At 40.1% G+C, this 23,436-nt stretch overlaps 1 protein-coding gene across 1 annotated transcript in view; it reads right to left on the bottom strand.

Moving 5' to 3' along the window:
• Positions 1 to 1,565: 1,565 nt before the first annotated feature.
• Positions 1,566 to 23,436, bottom strand: part of ryr1b (ryanodine receptor 1b (skeletal)) — a 69,387-nt gene continuing 47,516 nt past the window's right edge. The window contains exons 76-109 of the mRNA XM_041940466.1: positions 23,199 to 23,258; positions 22,911 to 23,045; positions 22,643 to 22,755; positions 22,436 to 22,532; positions 22,216 to 22,322; positions 22,073 to 22,124; positions 21,562 to 21,624; positions 18,447 to 18,546; positions 17,852 to 17,931; positions 17,632 to 17,708; positions 17,392 to 17,465; positions 16,915 to 16,932; positions 14,149 to 14,229; positions 13,781 to 13,869; positions 13,439 to 13,567; positions 12,996 to 13,100; positions 12,715 to 12,720; positions 9,627 to 9,708; positions 8,223 to 9,532; positions 8,048 to 8,130; positions 7,358 to 7,532; positions 7,138 to 7,224; positions 6,609 to 6,866; positions 6,377 to 6,507; positions 5,916 to 5,958; positions 5,703 to 5,836; positions 5,561 to 5,621; positions 5,323 to 5,469; positions 5,097 to 5,231; positions 4,819 to 4,975; positions 4,146 to 4,210; positions 3,929 to 4,029; positions 3,514 to 3,565; positions 1,566 to 3,364 (exon numbers count right to left, since the gene is read on the bottom strand). Of these exons, the coding sequence (XP_041796400.1) occupies positions 3,269 to 3,364; positions 3,514 to 3,565; positions 3,929 to 4,029; positions 4,146 to 4,210; positions 4,819 to 4,975; positions 5,097 to 5,231; positions 5,323 to 5,469; positions 5,561 to 5,621; positions 5,703 to 5,836; positions 5,916 to 5,958; positions 6,377 to 6,507; positions 6,609 to 6,866; positions 7,138 to 7,224; positions 7,358 to 7,532; positions 8,048 to 8,130; positions 8,223 to 9,532; positions 9,627 to 9,708; positions 12,715 to 12,720; positions 12,996 to 13,100; positions 13,439 to 13,567; positions 13,781 to 13,869; positions 14,149 to 14,229; positions 16,915 to 16,932; positions 17,392 to 17,465; positions 17,632 to 17,708; positions 17,852 to 17,931; positions 18,447 to 18,546; positions 21,562 to 21,624; positions 22,073 to 22,124; positions 22,216 to 22,322; positions 22,436 to 22,532; positions 22,643 to 22,755; positions 22,911 to 23,045; positions 23,199 to 23,258 (4,503 nt within the window). The 3' untranslated portion in view covers positions 1,566 to 3,268. The remainder of the gene's footprint in view (positions 3,365 to 3,513; positions 3,566 to 3,928; positions 4,030 to 4,145; positions 4,211 to 4,818; positions 4,976 to 5,096; positions 5,232 to 5,322; positions 5,470 to 5,560; positions 5,622 to 5,702; positions 5,837 to 5,915; positions 5,959 to 6,376; positions 6,508 to 6,608; positions 6,867 to 7,137; positions 7,225 to 7,357; positions 7,533 to 8,047; positions 8,131 to 8,222; positions 9,533 to 9,626; positions 9,709 to 12,714; positions 12,721 to 12,995; positions 13,101 to 13,438; positions 13,568 to 13,780; positions 13,870 to 14,148; positions 14,230 to 16,914; positions 16,933 to 17,391; positions 17,466 to 17,631; positions 17,709 to 17,851; positions 17,932 to 18,446; positions 18,547 to 21,561; positions 21,625 to 22,072; positions 22,125 to 22,215; positions 22,323 to 22,435; positions 22,533 to 22,642; positions 22,756 to 22,910; positions 23,046 to 23,198; positions 23,259 to 23,436) is intronic.

The following is a 23,436-nucleotide window of genomic DNA, read 5'->3' as shown; positions in this document are numbered from 1 at the left end:
GAAGATGTCACTTATGTCATGTATATAAAAGTATTATCAGCTAAATGTACTTGCAGAAAATACACCCTAAGAGTAGACTATTACACTAATATATATTATATTGTTGGATTATTATTACGTATGTAGACCTTTTAATGTGTACAGGAAGTAGTATTTTTTTTAACTGCTGCAGGTGGAGCTGATTTTAAATATATTGCTGGATAGTTTAATGTATAAAAGCTATAAGGTTGTTGCATATTTTCAATGAAAAATCTCTGAAATCTGTGAAGTAACTCACACCTAGAGCTGTAAAATAAGTGTAGCGGAGTAAAAGGTAACCTGTTTCACTCTGAATGTTAGTGGACTAGAGGTATAAATAGGCTTGAAGTGGTGCCTCAAATTTGTCTCAATTACAGTACAAGAGTAAATGTGCTTTACTTTCTATACTAGTTACTCCTAATTCCTGCTTTAGGTTATTTCTGCAGTGTTATTATGGCTTTAGAACTCTTTCTTAGCTTTCTACAACCTAAAAATGGACAAGACATCTCTGTTCAGCACTTCAAGTCAGTGACCAGATATATTTTTTTATTGTACGTAGGAGTGTGTATATGATTCACAAAATATCCAACCCTGCCTGCCTATCTAAGGCAAACACAAGCAATCCTTATCTCCCACTCAGGTCAGCATGCATACACTCATTTTATATACAGCCTGTACTTAATGGAGGCAGTAGGTTATTCCAGCTCATGCTTTGCAAAGTAGACATGCAAGTTGCTCATACATACACATACAAGCACACAGACACACAATCTTTCCGGGAACAAAGGTTGTCATAGTGATACATGGGTGTTTCCTGAAAAGTTTAAAGCATAGCAATTTACTTTTGATGTTTGGTTAAGATAAAGTTCTGCCAAAGCCACCATGAAACTGCAGCACACGCCTGAGAGGGAGCATTGATTCAATAAACTGTAAAGTTCCTGCATAACCCTTTGCAAAGTTTGAAGGCTGTAAAGGTCCAATAATCATCATGTGGTTTTAGTGTCAGTTTTATTCACGAGATTAAATCACAGCAGAACAGGAAAGAAAATACTGTATTGTATTGGTAAATTATCATGTGAAGAACTTAATTTTACTTTAAAAAATATATTATTATTATAATATTTGCATTGTACATACTGTTATTAAATACATACAAAAGATGTCCTCCAGCAGTTATGGCGATATTGAGGGACAGAAAGTCAGACAAGTATCTAAATGTACAAGTACTGCATGTTATATATGCAAACTGTCCATGTAATTTTCCTGCAATCAACAATATTTACTGTAACGTAGGGACACAAGCTTAAAACACGTGTTTTTACACCGTTAGTTGTAATGATATGGCATTCCCTAACCACTGCCCTTAGTCTAAATAATGTTTTACAACACTTTGATGAAATGAGGACTGGACAATATGTCCTCATTTTCCAAACTTGTTTTCAGGCCTGAGATCCGAAGCAATAAGAGCAGATACACACATACAGCAAGTACACGCACACATATACGTGCATCTTACACAGAAATGAGGACCCATGTTCCAGTTCTCCTTAAAATAATCTGTTTATTCTGTATTGAAACACAGGGTTCAGTCAGAGGACACTCAGTCAGGTGGAAAGTAGTGATCTCTATTCAGCTCCATACCATCAACTGCCTCTGAGTGGACCACAGCAGCAAATACACACTTCAGAGTCATTAGCACACAAAATGCTGCTCTGCATCTGACAAAGTGAGTCATAACATTAGATAGAAGATGGAGGGTTTGTGAGTTTGTATGTGATCTGTAAGAGGCATAGTGAGACAGAACTGTCTGAGATCAACGCATCACACATGACTTTCTTGATTGAGAAAAATAACTGATATGCTGGATTCCTAAAAATATCTACCATAAAAACCTAACTAGCCAAAACAAAAGCCAATCGGATCTTCTGACTGCAAACTGGGCATTTACTTCAGTGTGACACCGATTCTCATCTTCTGTGGATTTCACAAACAGGACACATGACACGTTCATATCCGACAAAGTAGCATGATCGTTTAAATTCTTCAAAGCCCTAAAGAAAAATAAATATATGTATCTATGATTTATGTAAAATATGTCTTTTCATCAAAAGGCCTCTAAGCAGCCTAGACATGATTCAGTTATACAGATGACACTCTGGCCAAGATGTATACATTAAATACATTCATTACTTATTTTAATGCACTGACAAAAACCTACTTGTGCATAAAGTGTCATAAAACAGACTGTTGGCCAGAAATACAGACGGGCTAAAACGGTCGTCTTCAGAAGATTTGATCTGCATATAAACAATAAATAAACAACCTTGGCATCCTCTTACGCTGTATGTGTGTACATCATCACTATCTTATATGGCACAGCGACACCAGTGGAGATGAGGGACCACATACATCCAGGGACGCTTTGTAAGACTTCAGAGTGCAAACTGGGTCTGTCTATACAGCTGATTCACACTGGTGTTTGTCACGTACGCAGATGGTACTCTGTGTATAATCTTGGCAAGTCAGTCCAACAAGAGTTTCCATTCACGATAGCTTGTCTGAAGACGTGTTTCTAATACTTGAGAGAGGAAGAAAAGTAGTGAGGGGGTGGGGGCTAAAATGTTCACTGCTCCCTCAAGGATTTGACGATGTGACTTTGAGCTGCTGAATCATTTTCTTTCAAAACGCTCTCTCACTGAAACACCAGAAATCAGAAATGAAATATCAAATGGCAGCAGCCACATACAAAAAAAAAAAACCCAACCTTACAAACAATAGAAATAAACATGTCCACTCTAATCTCAAATAAAAGTGTTACAGCTAAAAATCTACACTATCCGATCGCTAAAGCAGTGACATTGCTATAGGCACTATAACGTTTACAGCAGTAGCGACTGAAGGAGCCCGTTGTGTATAAACACATTGATATGCAAGGCAATCTATGTATATTTTACACAAAAAAGGCCATGTAGTGTATTCATAGTGGAATCAAAAGGCCCCGGCTTCGTTTTATGCCTCTCTGATATTATTTGTCTGCTTTTCTCAAATCTATCAACATTCTGCTGCAGGTGGTACAATAGTGCAGTCAAAGTGTGCATAGCTTCAACAGAGGAGAGAAATGTGCAGACAAAGGACAAAACTAAGACACAGACGTGTTCGATCTCTAAACTTCTAATCTTTCCTCTCGCTGAATTTCCCTCCTCTCCCCTCCTCTCTTTCTCCTTCAGACGCACACTAACGATGCAGGACATTAACCGAGTTGATCCTCATACTGCTTCCTGAAGCAGTCTCCAGCTGGGAAGAAGTCCCAGCATCGCTCCTGGTACATCTTCCACACGTATGACTCCTGAAACAAAGATATTTTTTAGGCATTTATGAAGACATAAACAACCAAGGAGGGCTGCACACTGTTATGCACCGTTCTGCACCTTTCTTATATATATATGCACACACACACACACACACACACAAACACACACACACAAGTTTACTGACCTGTCCTGTATGTTCAGTCTCATCTTTATTTATGAGATACATCAGGAAGAACCTGAAAGAGAGAAGGGAAATAGAGGGATATTCAGTTTTTCACAGTACTTTAGAGGCCAAATTCATGAGGACAATATGGTCAAATAATCTTTTTAATAACTGAACATTGCAATTATCTGTCACGCTGTTTTCCTCCTCATGTCAAGTTTTGATATGAAGACGGGAGACGTGAGACATATTCAATTCAATCTTATGCTTTAATCGTGAAAAAAAAGAACAAGGTTACCAATTTAACTATGAATTTAATGCCCATTATTTAAAACAATCAATGGTTCCAAAGCTAAGGGAATTAGTCTAAACATTAAAGTGAGCACATGCAGTATTTAAAGGAGTGTGATTGTCTGCACTCTGAGAGGTAACTCACATGTAGTTGGCTAAGTTGTGTTCTTCTAAGGTGTGTGTCTCGAAGCCGTGTGGCGTCGTGTCAAAGTAGTCGCTTCCTATTCCACAGATGAAACACTTTGTCTAGAGGGAGAAAGGACAGTTTAGTTTAAACACGTCTTTGCCTTGTAAGTGAGGGAGACCTGAAGGTGGATTAAGAGAAGTGGCCAGTGAATCCCCTCAGAAACTCATTATCTTACCTCCATGTCCTCTCTGACCTGCTCCTGCTGGTCTCTCAGCTCTCCAAAGGCATCAATGATCAAACCTGACAGACAGACAGCATTTCTTACTCATCTGAAGATCAGAGTTCTTTTCAGCAAAGTTACAGTTTGTTTGAGGTGAGTGTGTTTGCTGCTGGACGGATTTAGTTTGTCCAAACATTCAGTCACAAAACTTTTTTTTTTTTTACCTCTAAAATACTTTTCCCAATATTTCTCTGAGTTCCAGCTTTGCATCATAATAGAAACAGGAAAATTAACCTATTTCACATTGCACTTAATCATTTGATTCGCTGTTCTTTGGTAAAACAGGCAGGACATGATATTGTGTGACAGTAGATGTTATTTCTCCAATAACACGTGGTGTAAAACCTAAGAAATACACTCTCCCTGCTCTCTGAAGCTCTAATTAAGAATGAATCACCCATTTGTTAATATAAGATAGTCTGTTTATACATTCTAAATCGATGTGTGATCTAAAATTTGGTATAGACACTCATGATAGGATTCTTGGGCTGGGTTAAACTTAGACCATGACAGTGTAGAATATGAACAGTATGTAAGGGTTAAGTTGACACATGCAAATGTAGCGTAATGCTTATTTAAACAACTTGGAGCACTTTTGCTCAAAAATATAGCCACTAATAAAGCGTACCCTGGATGATGGCCAGCAGGATGACAATGACGAAGAAGAAGAAGGTAATGTCAAAGACCACTCGGTAGAGCTCGTATTCATCTCCTGCCGGGTCTTCAATTTCATCTCCTATGCCACCACCAGCACGCACGCCAACATACATGTGGAACAGGTAACACTGCAGACAGGACACAGGTCATCTTAAAAAAATATGTTTTATAACACAAGCCCAGCGTGAAGTTGACCTCTCCTAAATCGTGCTGATCTGTCCTATAACCACATCTCTGCCCTCCACTTACAGTCATCATGTCATCACACTTCATGTCGGGTTCATCCTCATCCTCACTCTTATTGTAGAACTTGCGGAAGAAGTTGAAGGCCACCACGGTGTACAGGTACACCACTACGGCAAGCAAGCCCACTGTCATCATCAGCTGTGAGGAACAGACGGACGTGTCAGTATCTAATTGGAAACAGGTGCGCAGAAATCCTCAGAATGCATCACTACGGTGGCAATGTGCAGACCTGTTTGCCGTTGTGAGTAACAGAGGACAGAATGGTGCGCAGGGTTTTGACACCCATAGCGATGTCCAGAAGATGAGCGGCGAAGAAGAAGTTGTTGTAGTGTCCAAGCAGAGACATTAGCAAGTACCAAACCAGGTAGAGGAAAGTCTGAAAGATGAAAGAGGGCTGTCAGTAACAGTACAGTCAAAACAGATTCTCTGATTGTCTAAATACACCATGAACTGCCTCCTTAACTCACATTGTCAGTGAAAACAACACCGAACTTCCAGATCTGGTACTTGATGTCTATAGATGTTATCCTACAGAGAGAAAAAGAAGTTTGTTCTGTGATGCTATGTGCTGTTAAGTTTTCGGTTAAGAGTGGACAGTACGGGACATACCAGCTGAACATTGAGGTGTCTGGTTCAGGCTTCTTTTCATGCGTCATGGCGCTGACATCCAGAGAAGCCAAGTCCATACCAAGCAACTCTGCAATCCTCTCTCTGCCATAGATGTCACCATACTTATCCAGCACCTGGAAGCCACACGCAGATGTCATCTCACTGCAAGAAATATCCCTGACATTCTGAATCAAAGCTGGCTGAAACACTCACCTTTCTTTTCACAAACTTGTCCCAGTAATTGTTGGGGAAAGTTCTGCAATGAAAGAAAAATACAAAAAAAAAATCATTGATAGTAATCTCAATTTCTAATGCTGCATATTGGAGGTTGACAACTTGAGTTCAGCACAAGTTCAAGCCAAATTCTGGCAAATTTTTAAAAAAAATATATATTATATATATATATTAAGAGCTAAGTATGCAATGAAGAACAACAGTCACCAACTTTTCAGCTTCTGGAGGGTCTGCTTGGGTTTTTTTAAGCAGCTTGGATTGGTTTTCATCATCATGTTTTCACAAATAAAAAGTGGTCTGTCATGCTCAATGTCTAAAAGATAGTTTTAATGGTAAAATATTGGCTTTGGCTTCGGCTGGAATACATCAGGATGGGGTTAGGCTGAAATTGCAGACCTGTTCACTACTCTATTGTTTATCCATCCATCTCTTTATCTTACGGAGTGTTGAGCACCAGTCTGTCCCACTGGCCCTTGATGTCATCGTCCTCAGGCTGCTCAGTGACATACAGGCCATCAAACTCCAGCTTTCTGGCCAGCTCCTTCTCTCTTTTGAAGATAACCAGAGGGACCTGAAGTGTACAGATGGAACAGTAAATAACCTGCATGAAATCTAGAATCAGACACAAAAACGTAGGTGGATTTTTGTGGTGTAAGGCGCAGCAAACGGCACCTTGAGACAGTTGTAGCCGATGATACAGAGGAAGGAGATGATGGTGTGCACGATACCGAAGAAAGCCATGGCTGGCTCCATGTAGCCTGTGCTCTCTTCCAAGAAGTAGTACATGGGACCTTCTTCATCATCATCTTCTCCTCCTCCGTCATCTAATCCAGACCCATCCTCCTCAGCACCAGAGCCCTCAAATAGGCCAGATCCTTCAAACAGACCAGAACCTTCAAAATCCTCCTCACCCGGGGGACTGTCAGACACCTGGAAAGGTCAGACACAAAATTAGTCCAGCAAGTTCCTGCTGATGGTAGCCATGACCTTTAAGCAAACCAGCAGGTATATTAGTGATTTGTATAAATTGTTTAAAATCTTATGTGAGTCAGACTCTTGAACGCAGATTTACTGCCAGTGAAACTTGTGATGATGCAGTTTCACATCCTGCAGGTGAAATGCCATCAGATTTTGCAGGATCGCTCAGAGTTGATACTGTATGTGGTTGTGTGTCTCTACACGAAGTCACAAATGCACAGACCTTGTAGAAGAGCAGGATGAAATTCAGAGCGAAGGCGATGAACAGAGCCAAGAACCGTAGGTTGTAGAAGTTGCGAGAAAGGTAGTTCTGAGGGGAGGGGGGGTAAAGAAGTGTGTGAGACTCAAACTCAAGCAAAGCACAGAATACTCGTAGTCACCGCACATGTCAGACTATGAACCACGGGGTGGCCGGCAACATAATTTAATAGAGGGCTGCTCACCATAAATTTAATCCTCTGAACCTCCAGCTCATTCCACAGCTCAAAGCCCTCCTCGGCATGTTTCTTGTCTTTCTTCGCCTTGGTCTTCACAGTCTTTTCCTCTGTCTCCTCAGGCTCTTCCTGCTTAACCTCGACTTCTGGCTCTGCCTTCTCGGCCTTCTCTCCATTTTCAGTGCTGGAAAAGACAAATGTTTTCTTATTAAACAAGTAAAGACAAGGTCGAGGTTGTGCTAAATGTGTATTTTGAGTTTATTTGTGTGTTGACGCATTCCCCAGCATGACTGTGTGGGCACCGTCTGGGAGATGCTGCGAAGGGGGCACGTGAGTCATCATATTCACATCTATAATGTACATTCCTGTATATTAAATGTTCAACTGCAGTTTTCTGGAGTAATAGTCCAAGTAATATTTGTTGTTAAAGTGTACTGAAGTAGCACATCAGATAAAATTTTTAGGCTATGCTTGAGTCAAAAATGTTATACACACAGTTGCAAGAACAATACTTTCCACTCGTATCTTAAGATGTTTCATTTGAAAGAAACCTCATAATGAAGCAGAAGTTTTCGGATCGCATCCAAGACCAGCAGAATAGTATGTTCTTAGATAGATCTGCAATGATGAAATTTGCAAATAGCTAACTTAGCTATAACTCTGAGCTGAGAGTGCTTCGATATTAGCCTGACAACTTACTCCGCTTTCTCAGTCTCCTGAGGAGCCTCTTCTTCAGGTTCAACTTTTTCTTCCTCTCCTTGTCCTCCCACTGTGGCGGCCAACTGTTTTAATAATTGTTTTGCAGTTAATTAACTGATTAAAGCAGCGTGCACACATTAAACAATAGTTAACAAAATGAGACTGAACACCTCACCAATTTTCTCTTCAGCAGCGGCGTGCCCTCTGGAGTGGGAGGCTCTTCAGGTGTCGTCTCACCAAAGTCTCCAAGTCCTCCAGGAGTGTTGAAACCAGGCAGACGTCCACCTTCCCTCTCCTCGCTATCCTCCTCTTCTTCCTCTCCTCCCACAGCATCTAAAAGGTCTGTCACTCCTTCTGTGTCTTGGACCTCTCCAGCCCCCGGTTCAGGTGGCAGGTCCCCGTGAACTTCGTCCTGTGTGGGATCTGGCATGCTGGCTAGGATCTCTGTGACTGTTATCTTCTTGGCGCTCTCTACTAACCCTCCACCAAACAGCACCTTCCATATGAGCGTGAAGAAGCCCTTACATATACTATAAACAAACATCAGGATACCCATCACGATAGTGTAGATAAATGTGAACAGGCTGACCACAATCTCCTTCACCGTCATTTTTCTTAATTTGCGGTAGCGACGCCGCAGGTTACGGAAGGTGAACATATTGAAGAAGTCAACCACGCTCTTCAGAAAGTCTGCAAAGGCTGACGTTGACTCTGGAGCTTCTCCTGCTCCATTGCCTTCATCTCCTTCTCCAGACTCTCCTTCTTCTCCCCCGCCCTCCTCTTCTTCCTCATCATCTTCTTCTTCAGCACCATCTCCCTCAGGCTCAGATATAGATGCAGCAATGTTCATCTCAAAGATGGTGTCCTCACAGAAGTTCACAAACATCTCCATTTTCTCACTCTCACCGCCCTCATTGACCACGTCGAAGATGAACTGCCGTTTGGACTCCCTGACTTGAGGCATCTCCCACTGGTTGCGATTCGCCTCGCTGATTTCAAAGTAAATGCGCTCAATCTTCCTGCTGGCTCCCATGATCTCAATGCGGCCAAGGAAAGGGCGGAAGTAGTTGAGTACACTCTCTGCCTGCTCCAGGAAGTTCTGGAGGCGAGTGTCATGGGGTACGTGCTCTGATAGGTTCGTGAGCAGAACGGCAATATTGAAACCGATGTCTTTAGCTGGCTCCTGGAAACGATCGGCAAACTCCTCAAAGTTGATCATCTCATTCTCATCGGCCTCTGAGCAAGAGAGGAGGAACTGGATTTCTGAGGGAGAGTATTGCTTCTGGCTGTCCATGGCCTTGGAGAAGTCCTTCTTGGAGATTAGGCCACGGGGGTCGGTCACATAATCTCGGAAGGCGTCAGATGCCACTATGTCCTTCAGCTTGAGGAACATGTCAAAGAACTTCAGGATCATCTCCACATTGCTGGAGGACTCCACCAGCATGTCAACCATCTGCCTGGCAATGGTGCCATTCACCACATTGCCTAAGAGTAGGACAAAGTGAGATGCGATGAGACACATACAAAAAGTATGTGACAGAATGGAGAGGATATCATTGGACTGGGATGGACAATGTACCTTCAAGCAGAGACAGGAGCATCACTACCATGTCCTTCTGCAGATCCAACAGCTCCTTCAACAGTCCAATCTGACTGGAGTCCTGCAACAAAGCCAAAACACACAGCGAAACACGAACAACAGAGAAAACAATATTCTTAACATGTTGACTTACTGAAAACTTTCATTTTGATGATATATCACAACTTATTTTAAGAAGATATGTGCTTCTTTCTGAGACACAAAACAGCAAGAGACACTACCTCAGAGTGTGTTCTACTCCAGAAATGATCCTGGGTTTGCATTTTTAAATAAAGAATATTTATTTTTAATATCACATATAGTGCACTTGATGTGATAGAAAGCAAGACAGACACTGGAAACACAGGCAGGCATGAGAGGAGGGAAGAAAATGCCTTTCCCCTTTATCTGAGTGGCTGCAGCATGGGAGCAAGGAAGGCATAAACATATTTGCAGACACGGTTGTCAGCACTCCTGAAGACCTGCACCAGCAGATGATAAGAGCCACAAATATTTCAGACAGTCTATGGTGGTTGTCAGGCTGGTGGAGATCTACAGGAAAAGGGCGTCAGGATGAACAAGCAACAGCCGCCTGTGAAATCACTGCAGTACCATTTAATACCTCCACAACACAAAAGAGCCAAATATACAAAACACCAACATACAGCTAAATGAAACGAAGCAAATGCTTTAGGGAACAACATGAAATATGTCTGATAAAGCAAGAAAAATCAATCAATAATCTTTTGCTTAAAGCTTCTTCAAAGTCTATTGCAAAGAGCAAATTACATTGTGAGATACATACTTCTGTTTCCACAGCTGACTACTAACGTATGTGGTGGGCAACAAAAATAAAAAGCTAAAAACCACCTTTAACAATGGAATAACATGTTTTAGAAAATTTTCTAGGCAATTAAGTAATTGTTTCATGTTTTCCTTGTCAACATTTATTCAAACAGTCTCTGAGTGGACAGTCACTGTCTGTCCCTGTTACACATTATCCCTGTATTCAGGGACGATGTCTAACTGACAGCTTAAAAATAAGCAACAATATTAGTAAAAGCAACGGAAAAACATGAGTTGATGCAGAGGGAATGCACAAAGAGGGACATATAAATAATGCTGCATAATATGAAGTATGAGATCTTTAAAAAAGTATGAAGGGCCTCTAAATGAGATAGCACTGGCTGATCTCACGACAAAGCCTGTAACAGGCCCGCCAATTCGCCTGAGGAAAGCGTGTCAGTGTCATATTTTGCCTCGCCTCGGAGTGTATAATACACATATGTATTAGGGTGCAGTACCAGCAGAGGGCGATAATGACAGGAGCACAGCACAAAGTAGTATTAAGGACACACACAGGACTTTCATGCAGGTGACCAGGGTTTGATTCCCGTGTAAAAATAACAGTAATTGTTCATTGTTTTAATGAAGTAATTATTTTAAGTAATCTAGTGATCTTTGCCTAAACCTAACCAAGTAGTCTTAGTGCCCAAACCCAATCCAACTGCGACCATCACCTGAAATGTTTCTCAGCTTTATTTTGTCTAACCAGAGGTTGCATATCTGTTATTGCTAACTTGACCGGGGAATGGGAACATGTTTTCTTTCACACCTAGGCAAGGCAAAAGATGGCACAGACATGTGGACCAACGGGTCTTTTACACGCTTTGGCATGATTGGATGGGCAGAGAGACACAGATTCTTACGCCATTTCGTTGTCCAGGATCAGGGTGCATCTAACAGGGTTTCACATGAAAATAAAAATGTTATCGATGAACATTTTTACTTCATTTTTGTTTTTGTCTCATCCTGGATATTATTTCCCATATTTTATGTAAATGCTATCCTAATCATTTAATCTAAACTAAAGTTCCTGCTAGGCCACATCCTCTAATCACCAGGCCAACATTTTAAAACATTTTAAATTTCAGTGTTGATAAATTAACAGATCTGCCTATTCAATGCAACAACATGTGTGACATTTTCAATGCACATGTAAAAGTTCATTTTTGGTATAAACACATGGCTTCTAAATTAATATATATTACCACAATTTATCTGTAAGTGCTTCAAAAGTATTCTGTGTTGCTTTGTTGTGAAACATTTGGAAGATATTCAAGATACAAAAATAAAAAAAATGCATTATGAACAGCAGCATCAGCGGTAATCAACACTGTCACGCAAAATTAGACAGGAAGCAGCTCCTTGTTAGGTCAAACCAGTTATAGACACACATTATTCAAAGCAAACACACGTTTGTCCAAAGCACAATCAAGTCCTAAACACTGGTCAGTACTATGGAATGCATGTATACTTGAATTAGGGGAGATGGATTAACTGTATTATACAGAATCAGGAAGAAAATGAAAGAGAAAGAAAAAATCTGTTTTCCTCAAATTGTTTCTGCCATCTTAGTTTGAATTCAGATTCAGATCATTGACAATCTGTATCTGGTGAACTGATCATTATGTGGGACACAGTGAAGAAGCGTAGAGGAGTCTGTTGGCCACAATATAACTCAGCAGGAGTGGTAAACAGACATTTAATTTAATTTATTTAATTTAACTAATGTAGGAACCATGACTTGTGCTGCTTTTCGAAAGTAAAACACTTGCTAAATGGAAGGAGATAAAGGACAAATCTAAAATCAAAAGTCAAAAGAGACTATTTCAAATCAGTTATATCAGGATAATGAATGTGTTAACCGATACACAAGAATAGTGTAAAAATAACATAGCTAGCTTGAAATTACATGAAATCAAAAGAGCATTTTGTATTAATATCAGTAATATGTGATATACTTGTATTAAAATGGAATTCACATGAGGTTCTGCTTCATATTCACACCTGGGCTCAAACCTACTTATCATACAGTACCTGCCATATTCAACAGGAACCTTAGATGCTGTGTCTAATTTGTGTATATAAAAAACAAGTGGGTTGTCACCTAAAGTAATTCCTCTCTTTAGCATAAAATGGCTCAGTCAAGAGGCAGAAACAATCTGACAAAGAAAAAAAGGGGGAAGAGCTAGTTAAGATATAAAACCAATTAATTAAACAAAAGAATAATCAAATAAATACATACTTTACTCTGCAGGGACCATGAGAGAGACAGTTCACAAAATTAGTATACTCAAAGGGGACAAATAGTATAAAATATACTATATGGAAATTTATACATTTCTATTTCCAAATTGCTTTGATTCATCCTTTCATCAACTGTAATACAACAAACACACTATTGGATCATTCAAAATTGTGGAATTTTTTAATTCTGTACAGAAATTATCTACTAAATACACAATTAAATAGGTAGTATTGTATTAAAAATGTTCAAAATCAACTAATTTATTTGATGTTTCTTACCTGAGCAAGTTTCATCATCATGTGAGCAAAGACGTGCAAGAAACCCACAACAGCATCCCACAACCTGCTGTGGGCCAGAGACTGCTGGTTACCAGTACAGGGACCCTGACAGATACAGAAACACAGAGTGGAAGATGTAGTAATATTCCAGTGCTGTCATCATGTTAGAAGATATAGTTTGACATTGTCTCTTGTCAGATGGTTTGTTAGCTTGACCGGATTATGATTTGTGTAAGCATTTCCAAATATTTAATCTGGTTCTGGTTATTAAGTACATTTTATAGTTATAGTAACTTGGAATTCCTGTATTTATTGGCCTTTTTTTTATCTCAAAAGGTCGATTTCCTTGTAATGTGGGAAAACCATCCTGCTGGACCAAGCTGGAGGGCCATGTTTTCTATTGTGATTTAACCTGTATACCAATCATACAGCAGCTCTCTTACCTGGATGTACTCGGTCAAGCTGTTGAAGACCTGCTTAGCCACAGTCATTGCTTTGGAGAAATTCCTCTTTCCAGGCTCATCAATAATGTCTTTCCCTGAGTAGTACCAGTAAAAGTCACTGATTGACTCCTGCATACAGGAAAGAGGAGGAAGAAAACATGATGTTACATTTGAACTGTCGCATTGAACTGGTCTGAATTAAAAAATGCTAAATTTTTTTGCAGTAAAATCTGTATAGTTTTAGTGAATGAAGTTATTGTATATTGATAAGCATATCTCAGGCTATGGTCAGGAGTCAGCGGGACTAAGATCAGATGACCATTATCAGTATATTAATGTGACCTGTAGTCGAAGCAGGTAGTCCACAGTGCAGATGATGACGTTGATGGTAGTGGTGCTGCCTGTCTGAGTTCTCAGGTAGTTCTGAAAATCTGAACAATGGAAACAAGATGCACTTTAAATGGAATTTTCAACAACTGAAATATGACATAAATGGTACTCAAATATTAGCTGGGGTTAATAACTCTGAGTATAAAGTGTTTAAGTTTACCTTTAACAAACCAGGCAGACGGTAATGTAAAAGTGCAGCGACAGGATAAATGTACCACAGTGGTTCATTGTCTGCAACAGTACATTGTGGGGACGCGAGCGAGTGCTCTCCTTGCTGAGAGGCCACTTTAAACCATCTGTTGTTCGGTAAAGAGACTCACCATTATTGTGGCCCTCACAAAGAAGCTGGAGGAAGCGGAAGAGGTCACATGTAAATTCATCGTCCGCCATCACTTTCTCATCTGGACAGAGGAACACAGGAAATGTAAATTAATCCGTGCATAGGAAAGTTTCAGCAGTCCCAGTGCACAGCATATGTGTAATTTAGCTGTGTTATTCTGTTAGAATACACAGTGGTAAGCAAAAATAAGAACAAGATTAGGTGTCTTAAAAGAAAATAAGTGTATTTTTAGTTTTTTTAACTTAACTGTTAATTTTCTCTTGCATCACTGTGCTCATAAATCTGACCATTGTCCAAAATGTCATGCAAGATATCTGCAATATCACCGAGCAAAACATAAACATTTTGCCAACAAATTTTAGAGCAAACTATAGTTTACCATCACTGCAAATTGTATTTTACATAACATTTTAATTATGGTATATTCCATCCTTACTGGAAGGAACAAGAAGGTTCTCAGAATAAAACAATACACTGGTTAAGTATCTCCATCTTAACAAGTAATTTTATCAATTTTTCCTAAAACTCAATATTTGAATGTAAGAAAATAGGAAAGAAAATCTGAAACCAAATCACTTGTTGAGACAGAAGGTTTTTGCAGGCTAAACAGTGTTCAGATTAGAGTTCTAGATTAAGCATCAACTGTGTTAATTAAGAAAAAAAAAACAGCACTAGAGAAATCCAGCTCATGGTTATCCAACTTAACATGACATATCCACTGATACACACTAAACACTGCGAAAAGACTTAGTAGTAAAATATTATCAATAAGCAAAACAATTACAGCAGTAAGTGTGTGTGTGTGTGTGTATGTGTGTGTGTGTGGATAATGACACTGAGAGACATTGACTAGTGTATTGTTATTGTATGTATGCATGTTTGTGTCTGTGACTGTATATGTGTACACACATGCATTGCAAAAACAGTAAAACTGTAAGTACCATCACCTCATAACACTGCCCTGCTTTCATTAGAATCTGTTAGTGAAAACCACAAAGACCTCTGAGTCCCCGTCCACTTGTCAGCTGGAGAGGGAGGCTGAGGCTTACACACTGACTTCACTTTAGGTTTTTCCTCCTGTTCCCTCCCCCAAACTTCTCCTGCGTCTAGCTCTCAAGATACATTTTACAGAAAACATCTATTCAGCAAACCTCAAATAGACAACAGATCAAACACTCGTCACATCACATTGAAATGGACATAGAATACACAGATAAATGAAGACAGGAAACCAGGGAATGACAGACGAATATAAACACAACAGAGGAAACACATGCCACACAAATGTCGACAGTGAAGACAGAAATACAGTGATAACTTCAAAGCCCACATCACGCAGGACAGATCTACTGAACTCTGCCAACTCCAGTAAGATATGAGTATGGATGTTTGGAAAAAAACATTCAATAAGCACTAATGTACATCTAATGCTGGAGAATGCAGAAATGGCTAATTAATGCCTGTTGTTGCCAGGGTGGAAGTAAAGACCGACAACATATCTTATCACAGCATGTGATTAGCTTTTTATGTGTGGGCAGTTCACTGGTTGCACTTTACATTTTAAACCCATTCATTATAAAATACAAATTTTATAGTTCTGTATTAGCATTCCATCAAAAACGGTCAAAAATGCACAAGCATGCTCAGATTTGACCAAAATGGTACATGAACAAAACAAAACTGTGGCGGTGATGCTGGGTTTCATATTTTTTTATAACAATAAACATGGACACAGTGACGGGGGGTGATGTCTGTAATCATGGTCACTCCTGTTAAATAATACAGTATCTACGGCAAGCAAAGTTACGGGATCACATACAAGAGAGTCGACAGGTTAGGGGTATAAAATACCATAATTACAGGGTTTGGGATTAGCAATAGTTTGTGATTTTATTACTCAACAGTTTGCACCACCATGTCTTACATTATGCACATTAAGCATTCGGCAGAGAGTACTGTGTACCAACAACATACAGTATTCAAATGGACTAATACACAACATGGAATTAGCTTGAAAGTTGTGTAGCATTTCAGCATGCGTCTTTCTCTCTTATCTTGACTGTTTTCCAGTTAACACTTTATCCAGTTACTTTTTCCTTTATGATCCACAATTTGTCACACCTGAAACCCAGTCTGCCTGAGTCTAACAGTCCTGATGTGACAAATAGATTGGTGAGAGAGCCCTCGCTATCTTCTGTGCAATCAAATGCTATGCAGGATCAGCAACAAGCCTGCAGCTGTTGGCTATGGTCTGGCTATGTGGGTCAGTTTTGGACATATTACCACATACGGGGCAAACCACTACATTTGAATGGTGTGAATAAGAGATATAAAGAGCTTAGAGAGTCCCTACTGCTGCTGCAATTCATTTCAGAGTTTCTAGGACACAGGGTCAGTGTAGTTCTCTATGATCTACTTGAGAGAACTGAGTGGGAGAGGAAGAATGAGGTTACTGCCTTTCCTTCCCATTGATCAGTCACAAGACTTAAGAGTGTCAGAGTTACAGTAGATCTGTGATAAAACACTCAAGGACGAAAATTAAACTTTACAATCACGTCAAGAGGAAGTGGCTCTATTATATTGTAAAAGTGAGTGTAAAGTTTAATTTCACTGGGTCCTTGAGTGTGAAATGAAATGCATATTCAGTTCACAGCAAGAAAAAGACTAGCCAGGTGATTAAGAGCTAAAAGAGGACAGAGAGGAGGGAAAGAGAGAAAGAAAAATATGAGAGCAAAGTTTCATTTACCACGTTCTAGCTTCTTATCTGAGAACCGTGAGAGCACCAAATTGATGAGTGGGAAGGACATGGGAATGAGGGGTAAAGGGTTGAAACGGGCAAAGTGAACAAGATGTAGGAGAGAGAAAGACAAAGAGAGACGCAGTGAGTCCAGAAAGCTCATGGCTCTCAGTGCACGATAAACAGATCATCACCATACATCAATAGTCAAAATGCTGTGACTAATACAAGAGTGGCTGTGACACACTTCCATGAAAACATACCTGCAACCCGGCATCCACAAACAGACACACAAATGCATACAAGAATAGACTAGACACCAAAACTTGAAAAATCTCAGATTACATAACAAACCAATGCAAAATGATACAGGAGAACAAAGACGCGACAGTGTGTGTTTCTGTGTGTGTGTGTGTAAATGTGGCAGTCTGTATGACAGTGTGTTCAGATACTGTGTGACAGTAAGAAGCTGTAGACCATACTCACTTGTGCCCTCCTCTGAAACCATCCCAAGTCCCTCTGCCTTGTTCTGTCTCTCGAAAGCATTCAGGTCCAAAACACTGTCAACATCAAATACTCAGTCAGTTCAACAACACGCAGTCCAACACACTTTGCTTCCAATTAGCCCTTCTCAAAACAACGTTTGGAGTTGAAAAAGCAGACAGCAACCAACACCATAGTATGCTGCTAACAACAAAAAATGTCACTTGTGAATCCATTACAGACCTGCAGGTCTGCATCAGAGCCTGAACGCTAAGGAAGAATCCCACATCCTTTTTATCCTTCAGATAGTCCAGCATTCTCTGCACACAGACAGGAAGGCAGAAAACGTTTTCTTATCAACAGAAATTCACTGAAAAGATCAGTAGTGTGAGAAAAAGTGTTGTTGAGAAATAGAAAATGTAGTTTACTTGTCTAGAAATGTATGTACAACTCTAATGTTTACCTGCTGTACATCACTGTTGCCTCCATTGAGGATGGAGATTCCCAGTTTGAGTGTGGAAGAAACCATGGCTCCAGGTTCACCTGAAATAAGCAGACACATCAGTGCTGTGCAACACTTTGTGATCCAGCAATGATATCAAAGTATGGATAGATCACCGTTGCCATCACAACACACTACATCGTATTGCTCTATGCTGGTATTTTTAAAACTGAACTGGCTTTACAGCATTTATTCACCCCAAAACCTGAAAAAAAGATATCTCCACTGCTTTTTAGCATTGTCATAATTCACTCCTTGTGGCAAGACACAACACCAGCACCATTTGTTGTTTGACATCTCAAACACCACTGATCTGATTTGGACTAAAGCTGGGAAAACAATGCATCTCACATCTCGATCCCAGCATTCAATTGAGTGGGCTAATAGTCACTTAGCTAAAAGGAAATGGCATGCTTGCAACAGATTAGCCCAGATGGGTAGTTTATCATTCATGGAAAATTAGGCATGTAAATGTTGCTAAGATTAGGGTAGCCAATAGTGAAATAAGTGTGTGTTTGCATATGTGCGATTGGGGGCCGTAGGGTACAGCAGCTACCTTTACAGGCACTGATCATCTGCAGCACCATCTCTGCAGCCCCGCGGTTGTGTAGACGGGACTGCTGGTACAGAAGCCGCTGTTTCTCCATCTCCTTTTCCTGTGGAGCAGAGCAGGAGGGACACAGCTGTAACCCTGCCAACACAGACTGCACTGCCCCCCGCACTCACTCACACACACACACAAACATCCTCATCCTCTATCCTCATTATGACCATCCATTCACTGCACACAAAGACATTTCTGATGAAGCTGATGACGACATACAAGACAATCCTGTTTGCTAAACTAGCAGGTTTTACTTAACAGTGATATTAATCTAGTTTCTGTTCATCACAGTGATCTGTCTAGGATGTGTTAGCTTAATTTAGAAACAAAAAGAAGCAGCTAGCTCAGTCAGCAATACGTGATAACTTTAGGAGTAGTTATCAGGCATGGGTTGCCAGATACAATATATCTCATAGTATAGCTGCAACTACTAAAAGCAATACGTAAAGAAGATATAGTTTGGAAATAAAAAAGCTTTGACATTTTTATAATGTGTACTTGTTATGACAGAGCTAGGCTTGATGCCGCTGGTCTTTCTGAAATTCTTGTTTAAAGTGTCCTGATTTTCAATCTTTTTGTGAGACTGTAGCCAAGGTGGCATTCAATTGCATTTGTCCAAATGTTGAACTTTTCCAAATCTAGGCCAAATCTAAAATACTAAAACTCATATTAATGCTCACAAAGATAGAAATACAGGAACAGACAGAGAGACAGACAGACAGACACACACAGAGACACACACACACACACACACTCATCCATTGGAACACAATGTGTATTAGTGATGGAGACAGTTATTCCAGCTCTTGACATCTTCCAGAGGCAGCAAACGTTCGATGGCAGCAAACATTTCTTCCCAGAGCATAACACACACATTTCACACATTCTCACGAGGAAGCAACAGTAGTTGTCTGAGTAACACAGCATGCATGTCCTAATTCCAGCAGCTTCATGTGGTTCCTTCCCGTTCTTAAGTTTAACCATGGGACACTGCCTATAAGTATCACGCCAAAGGCATTTACTTAAATCGACGGAGTATCATTTAGTTGTTTAGCACTGGAATCTTCTGTGAACTCAAAACAAGTGACTGTAAGATAAACTGAACTAAATAAAATGTATTTGTTTGTCTTGTATGTGTTTCCAAGCCTGCAGATATTGTTTGCTAATATAATATGCATATTTTTTTGCATTTTTATCCACTTATTAATATTTATTCAATTATTAAAACAATTAAATAGCACTATACACTATTATACAACTTCACTGCTATGCCCACTGTACTGTACTTCACTGTTCTATGTTAAACTACAATATGTTACTCCCTTTGATAGAAATGATCGAGTATAGCTGCTGTGAACAACAATCCTGTTGACAAAAGAGGTTAGATTTGACCCACCCACTGCACACCATGCATAAAGCCCCAACCAAAGCACCCAGAACTGATTCTACCCCTCCCTCCGCCCCCCTCCCTCGTAAGCCTGACTGTGTTTTAAAAAATTATGCACAACTTGTCTCTGTTTAGAGGTTCTGCTCATCCTTCGAGCAAATGATGTATCTTTGTGATGAGTGAAAAGAGACTGTATGAGATTATGGGTGTGAGTGTGCGTGTCTGGATGTGTGTCTTTGAGTGTTGTAGTGTGTGGTTGCATGAGTGTGGGCTTTGGGTTTGGGACAGTGTGTGTACGGCTGACTGTGCAGGCTTTTACTGTAGTCCTTGGTGAGCACAGAGAGGGAGATTTGTTAATATTGTCCAATTCAAAGTAAAGACAAACAAAACCATTCAACTTGTCAGTTGTTATATTTCGAACTACGGTTATCAGGTGAATCCATTAGGGTGAATGCAGCCCAATTAGCGAGTGAGTACAGGAGGATGTGAGTCAGGAAAGGGTGGTGCAAGTCGGGGAGAGACCCACGACAGACAAACAAGATCAGCACAGGAGAGCTGGGTATATACTGCTAAGAAGCCGGCTGCATGGCTTGGCTTGATAAGTGTTAACAACTTCCAAAAACAGCTGCTTGATTAAGTCTTGGATGGCAACATCAAGTGTCTGAGCACATATCAGGTACCAAAAAGTATTTTGGTAATTGATAGTTGGTAGTTGATGAAAAGAACCAAAAGAATCAACACTGAACTCTTAAAGGGATCCTTACAGTAAATTAAGGAATTTGCAGTGCAAACAAATGTAATGCTACCCTCCAGGAAAAGTCAAGGATCTCTATAGCTACAGCATCACAGTGTCCAAACATGGCTTTCATGGAAAAACAAATCACTGAAATGTTCTTTCAAATGACCAGTCATACTAAGGGGTTGATTGACTAAGACTTTGGTTTGTTAGCCGCTCATGGGCATGTTTGGCCACATTAACTGTGCATATGTATCATGGATTTATGCTTAACCAAGTGATAGTCAAGTAGCACTGCTAAAAATTCCCTGTTACAATGTCCTGTTAATCTTCCTGGATCTGTTTACACCAGCATTCTGGAAAGAAATTACCCTTTCTTTTGCATTTAATTGTTTTCAAGCAGGTGGCATGTACAGTTATTTAACTGCTGTTGTGCTTACTTAGAAGTATTTAGCAGATACGCTAAACCATGCTGGGATACAGTAATTTGCACAAGAATTAGTCAACTGACCCCTTAAAAATTCAGAATCACACCAGACTAGGAAATTGTCATTCTGAAATTATACAACTAGCAAAGACTCAATGGTTTGTTTTGACCTGGGTTTCATTTTGTTGTCTTTAGCTGCGCCATCTCTCTGCACTCAAGTCATGCAATTTAGCGAATAAACAAATTGAGTCCGCAACATTGATCCGACTGGTGGGCAGAGTCCAGCAAAGGCATGCACAGGTCAGTCCACCATAGCAGGAAATAGACAAGTGGTGTGAGTGAAGTGAGAAAAGACAGGAAGAGAAAAAAGAGAAATGTTGTATCAAGGGTAGGGTGGTGGTGGGGGGGTGTGCCGAGTGTGATGTCCTGGTGTGGTCACTGCGTGGGGAGTTGCTTCTCCGCTGACTCCCCTGTGTCCCTTCCCCTGGTCCCCCCATACCATCTCTGTCTGTCGCACCTCAAAGGATGGCTCCTCCCCCTCCTGTTCTCCCCCTTCGTCCTCCTCACCAATGTGGCAGCTCTGGATGGAGAAGACAGCAAGTAAAGAATTCAGTACAAGATCACATAAGATTTAACAATTATACTCTTGCAACACCAGTTTAGTTTTATGAAACACGCTAAAAAATGGAAAAACTAACTCACATGTTGTATATAAGATTTTCATTTTGCATCTTAAATTGCCATTTGTCATGACTAATGCAAGGTTAAATATCAGTGTGAATTTATTTACATGAAGGTTAAGGCAAGTAAACCAATATCAGTTACACTTAGAGTGATGTTAAAACTATAAGAAGGGTCAGTAAGAGTTGGGATAGAAAATGCAATATTTTCTGCTGTGTCTATTTCCAATCATGCCTGCGGTAATTCAACATTTCCCTCATTCATCAAGCACAAAGCACACAATTCACATCTCAAGACACTGTGCTCATGGAGCCAAAGTTTAAGATGCTGCTCGCTGACTGTCTCACCTTTGCCATAATATCAGCATAAGACATGTAGAGATGGTCAACGTCAAGTTTACTGTAATGAGACAACACACAGGGGGAGTCATTGAGCCTCACTGAGGAACAGGAAACAAAGCTGAGATGCACAAGAAGGATGACGCTCTTACGTCTTTTCTGTGAGAGCTGTGCGGCTGAAATGAAGAATCAGCTGATGAAGGGGGTCAGGCTTCGTCTCGGTCTCCTCCTCCTCTTCCTCCTCTTCCTCCATGGCTTTCTAATTTTATCATTGGAGGTAACGTAAATCTTGAAAAAAACTTAGTAAACACTGTGGACAATATGTCATGAATGCAAATTGTACATCTCAGAAATAATTAGAGGATGGCTTACGGATAAGTCATCAATCATTTTGTCTTCAAATGAGTAACCCTCAGTCTCCAACCAGTTGCGCTTGTAGGCGTCCAAGAACATGTTGGTTGCCCTGTGCCTGTGAGAGAAGAGACAATTAAGACTTAATTTACTGGTTGTAAGGGCTCATGAAAAGCCTTCTGATTGTTTAACAGATCATTTTGTTATTGAGTATGAAGGGAATCATACGTGGGGATGTTGTACAGGGGTGTCATCCTGAAGCAGGCCACTACAGCCCTGCGACGCTGTTTGGACAGCAGCTTGTGCCACACCATTTTCTTTGACTTGAAGGGATGCTCTGTCTAAAGCAAAGGAAAACATCTACTGAACAAATCCTTCCTCAGAATATTTAAAACAGCTTTTCTAACAATAAGGCTGCAACTGGCAACCAAATAATGCCTACACCTTGTATGCACTCAGGTATGTTTGCTTGCAGAGCACTTTTGTCTATACTCACCACCTCGATGTGGTAAAGGACAGCAGACACCTCTTGGACCCTTTTCACCACCTTCTCAGGGTCCTCAGCATCCTCAGCCTTCCCAGCCATCTCCTTATAAAGAGACATTTGCCAGCGCATAGCAGGGTCCTCCACCTGAAACCGAAGGTCACATATGTGTTATGCATGCAAAACTTTTTAGTTTTTTATAGTTTTTTTCTTCCTTAATATGTACGCAAAGAGATTTATAAGAGTTTTTCATATTTATTTACCTCTTTAATATGTAAAACAGTTAAAAAGTCTACTCACCTTGCCTTGCAGATGCAGATTGTTGTGCAAAAACTCCCTCACCTCTTCATCTGTATCTTTCTATAAAGGAAGAGACCAAGACATTGATTTATTTGTTCACTTCAGAAAAAGAAATAAATTCTACATTTAAATAAAGAACAGTATATTGACATGTATTTCAACTCTTACTCAAATTCCAAATGAAAAAAGAAACTGAACTCCATGAATCTGGGCGACTGTGACTTTATATGATATAATT

Source organism: Chelmon rostratus, chromosome 7 (assembly GCF_017976325.1).
Source record: "Chelmon rostratus isolate fCheRos1 chromosome 7, fCheRos1.pri, whole genome shotgun sequence".
Classification (NCBI taxonomy): Eukaryota; Metazoa; Chordata; class Actinopteri; order Chaetodontiformes; family Chaetodontidae; genus Chelmon; species Chelmon rostratus.
Note: the sequence above shows the minus strand (reverse complement) of the source record. Positions and strands in the feature narration are given on the sequence as shown.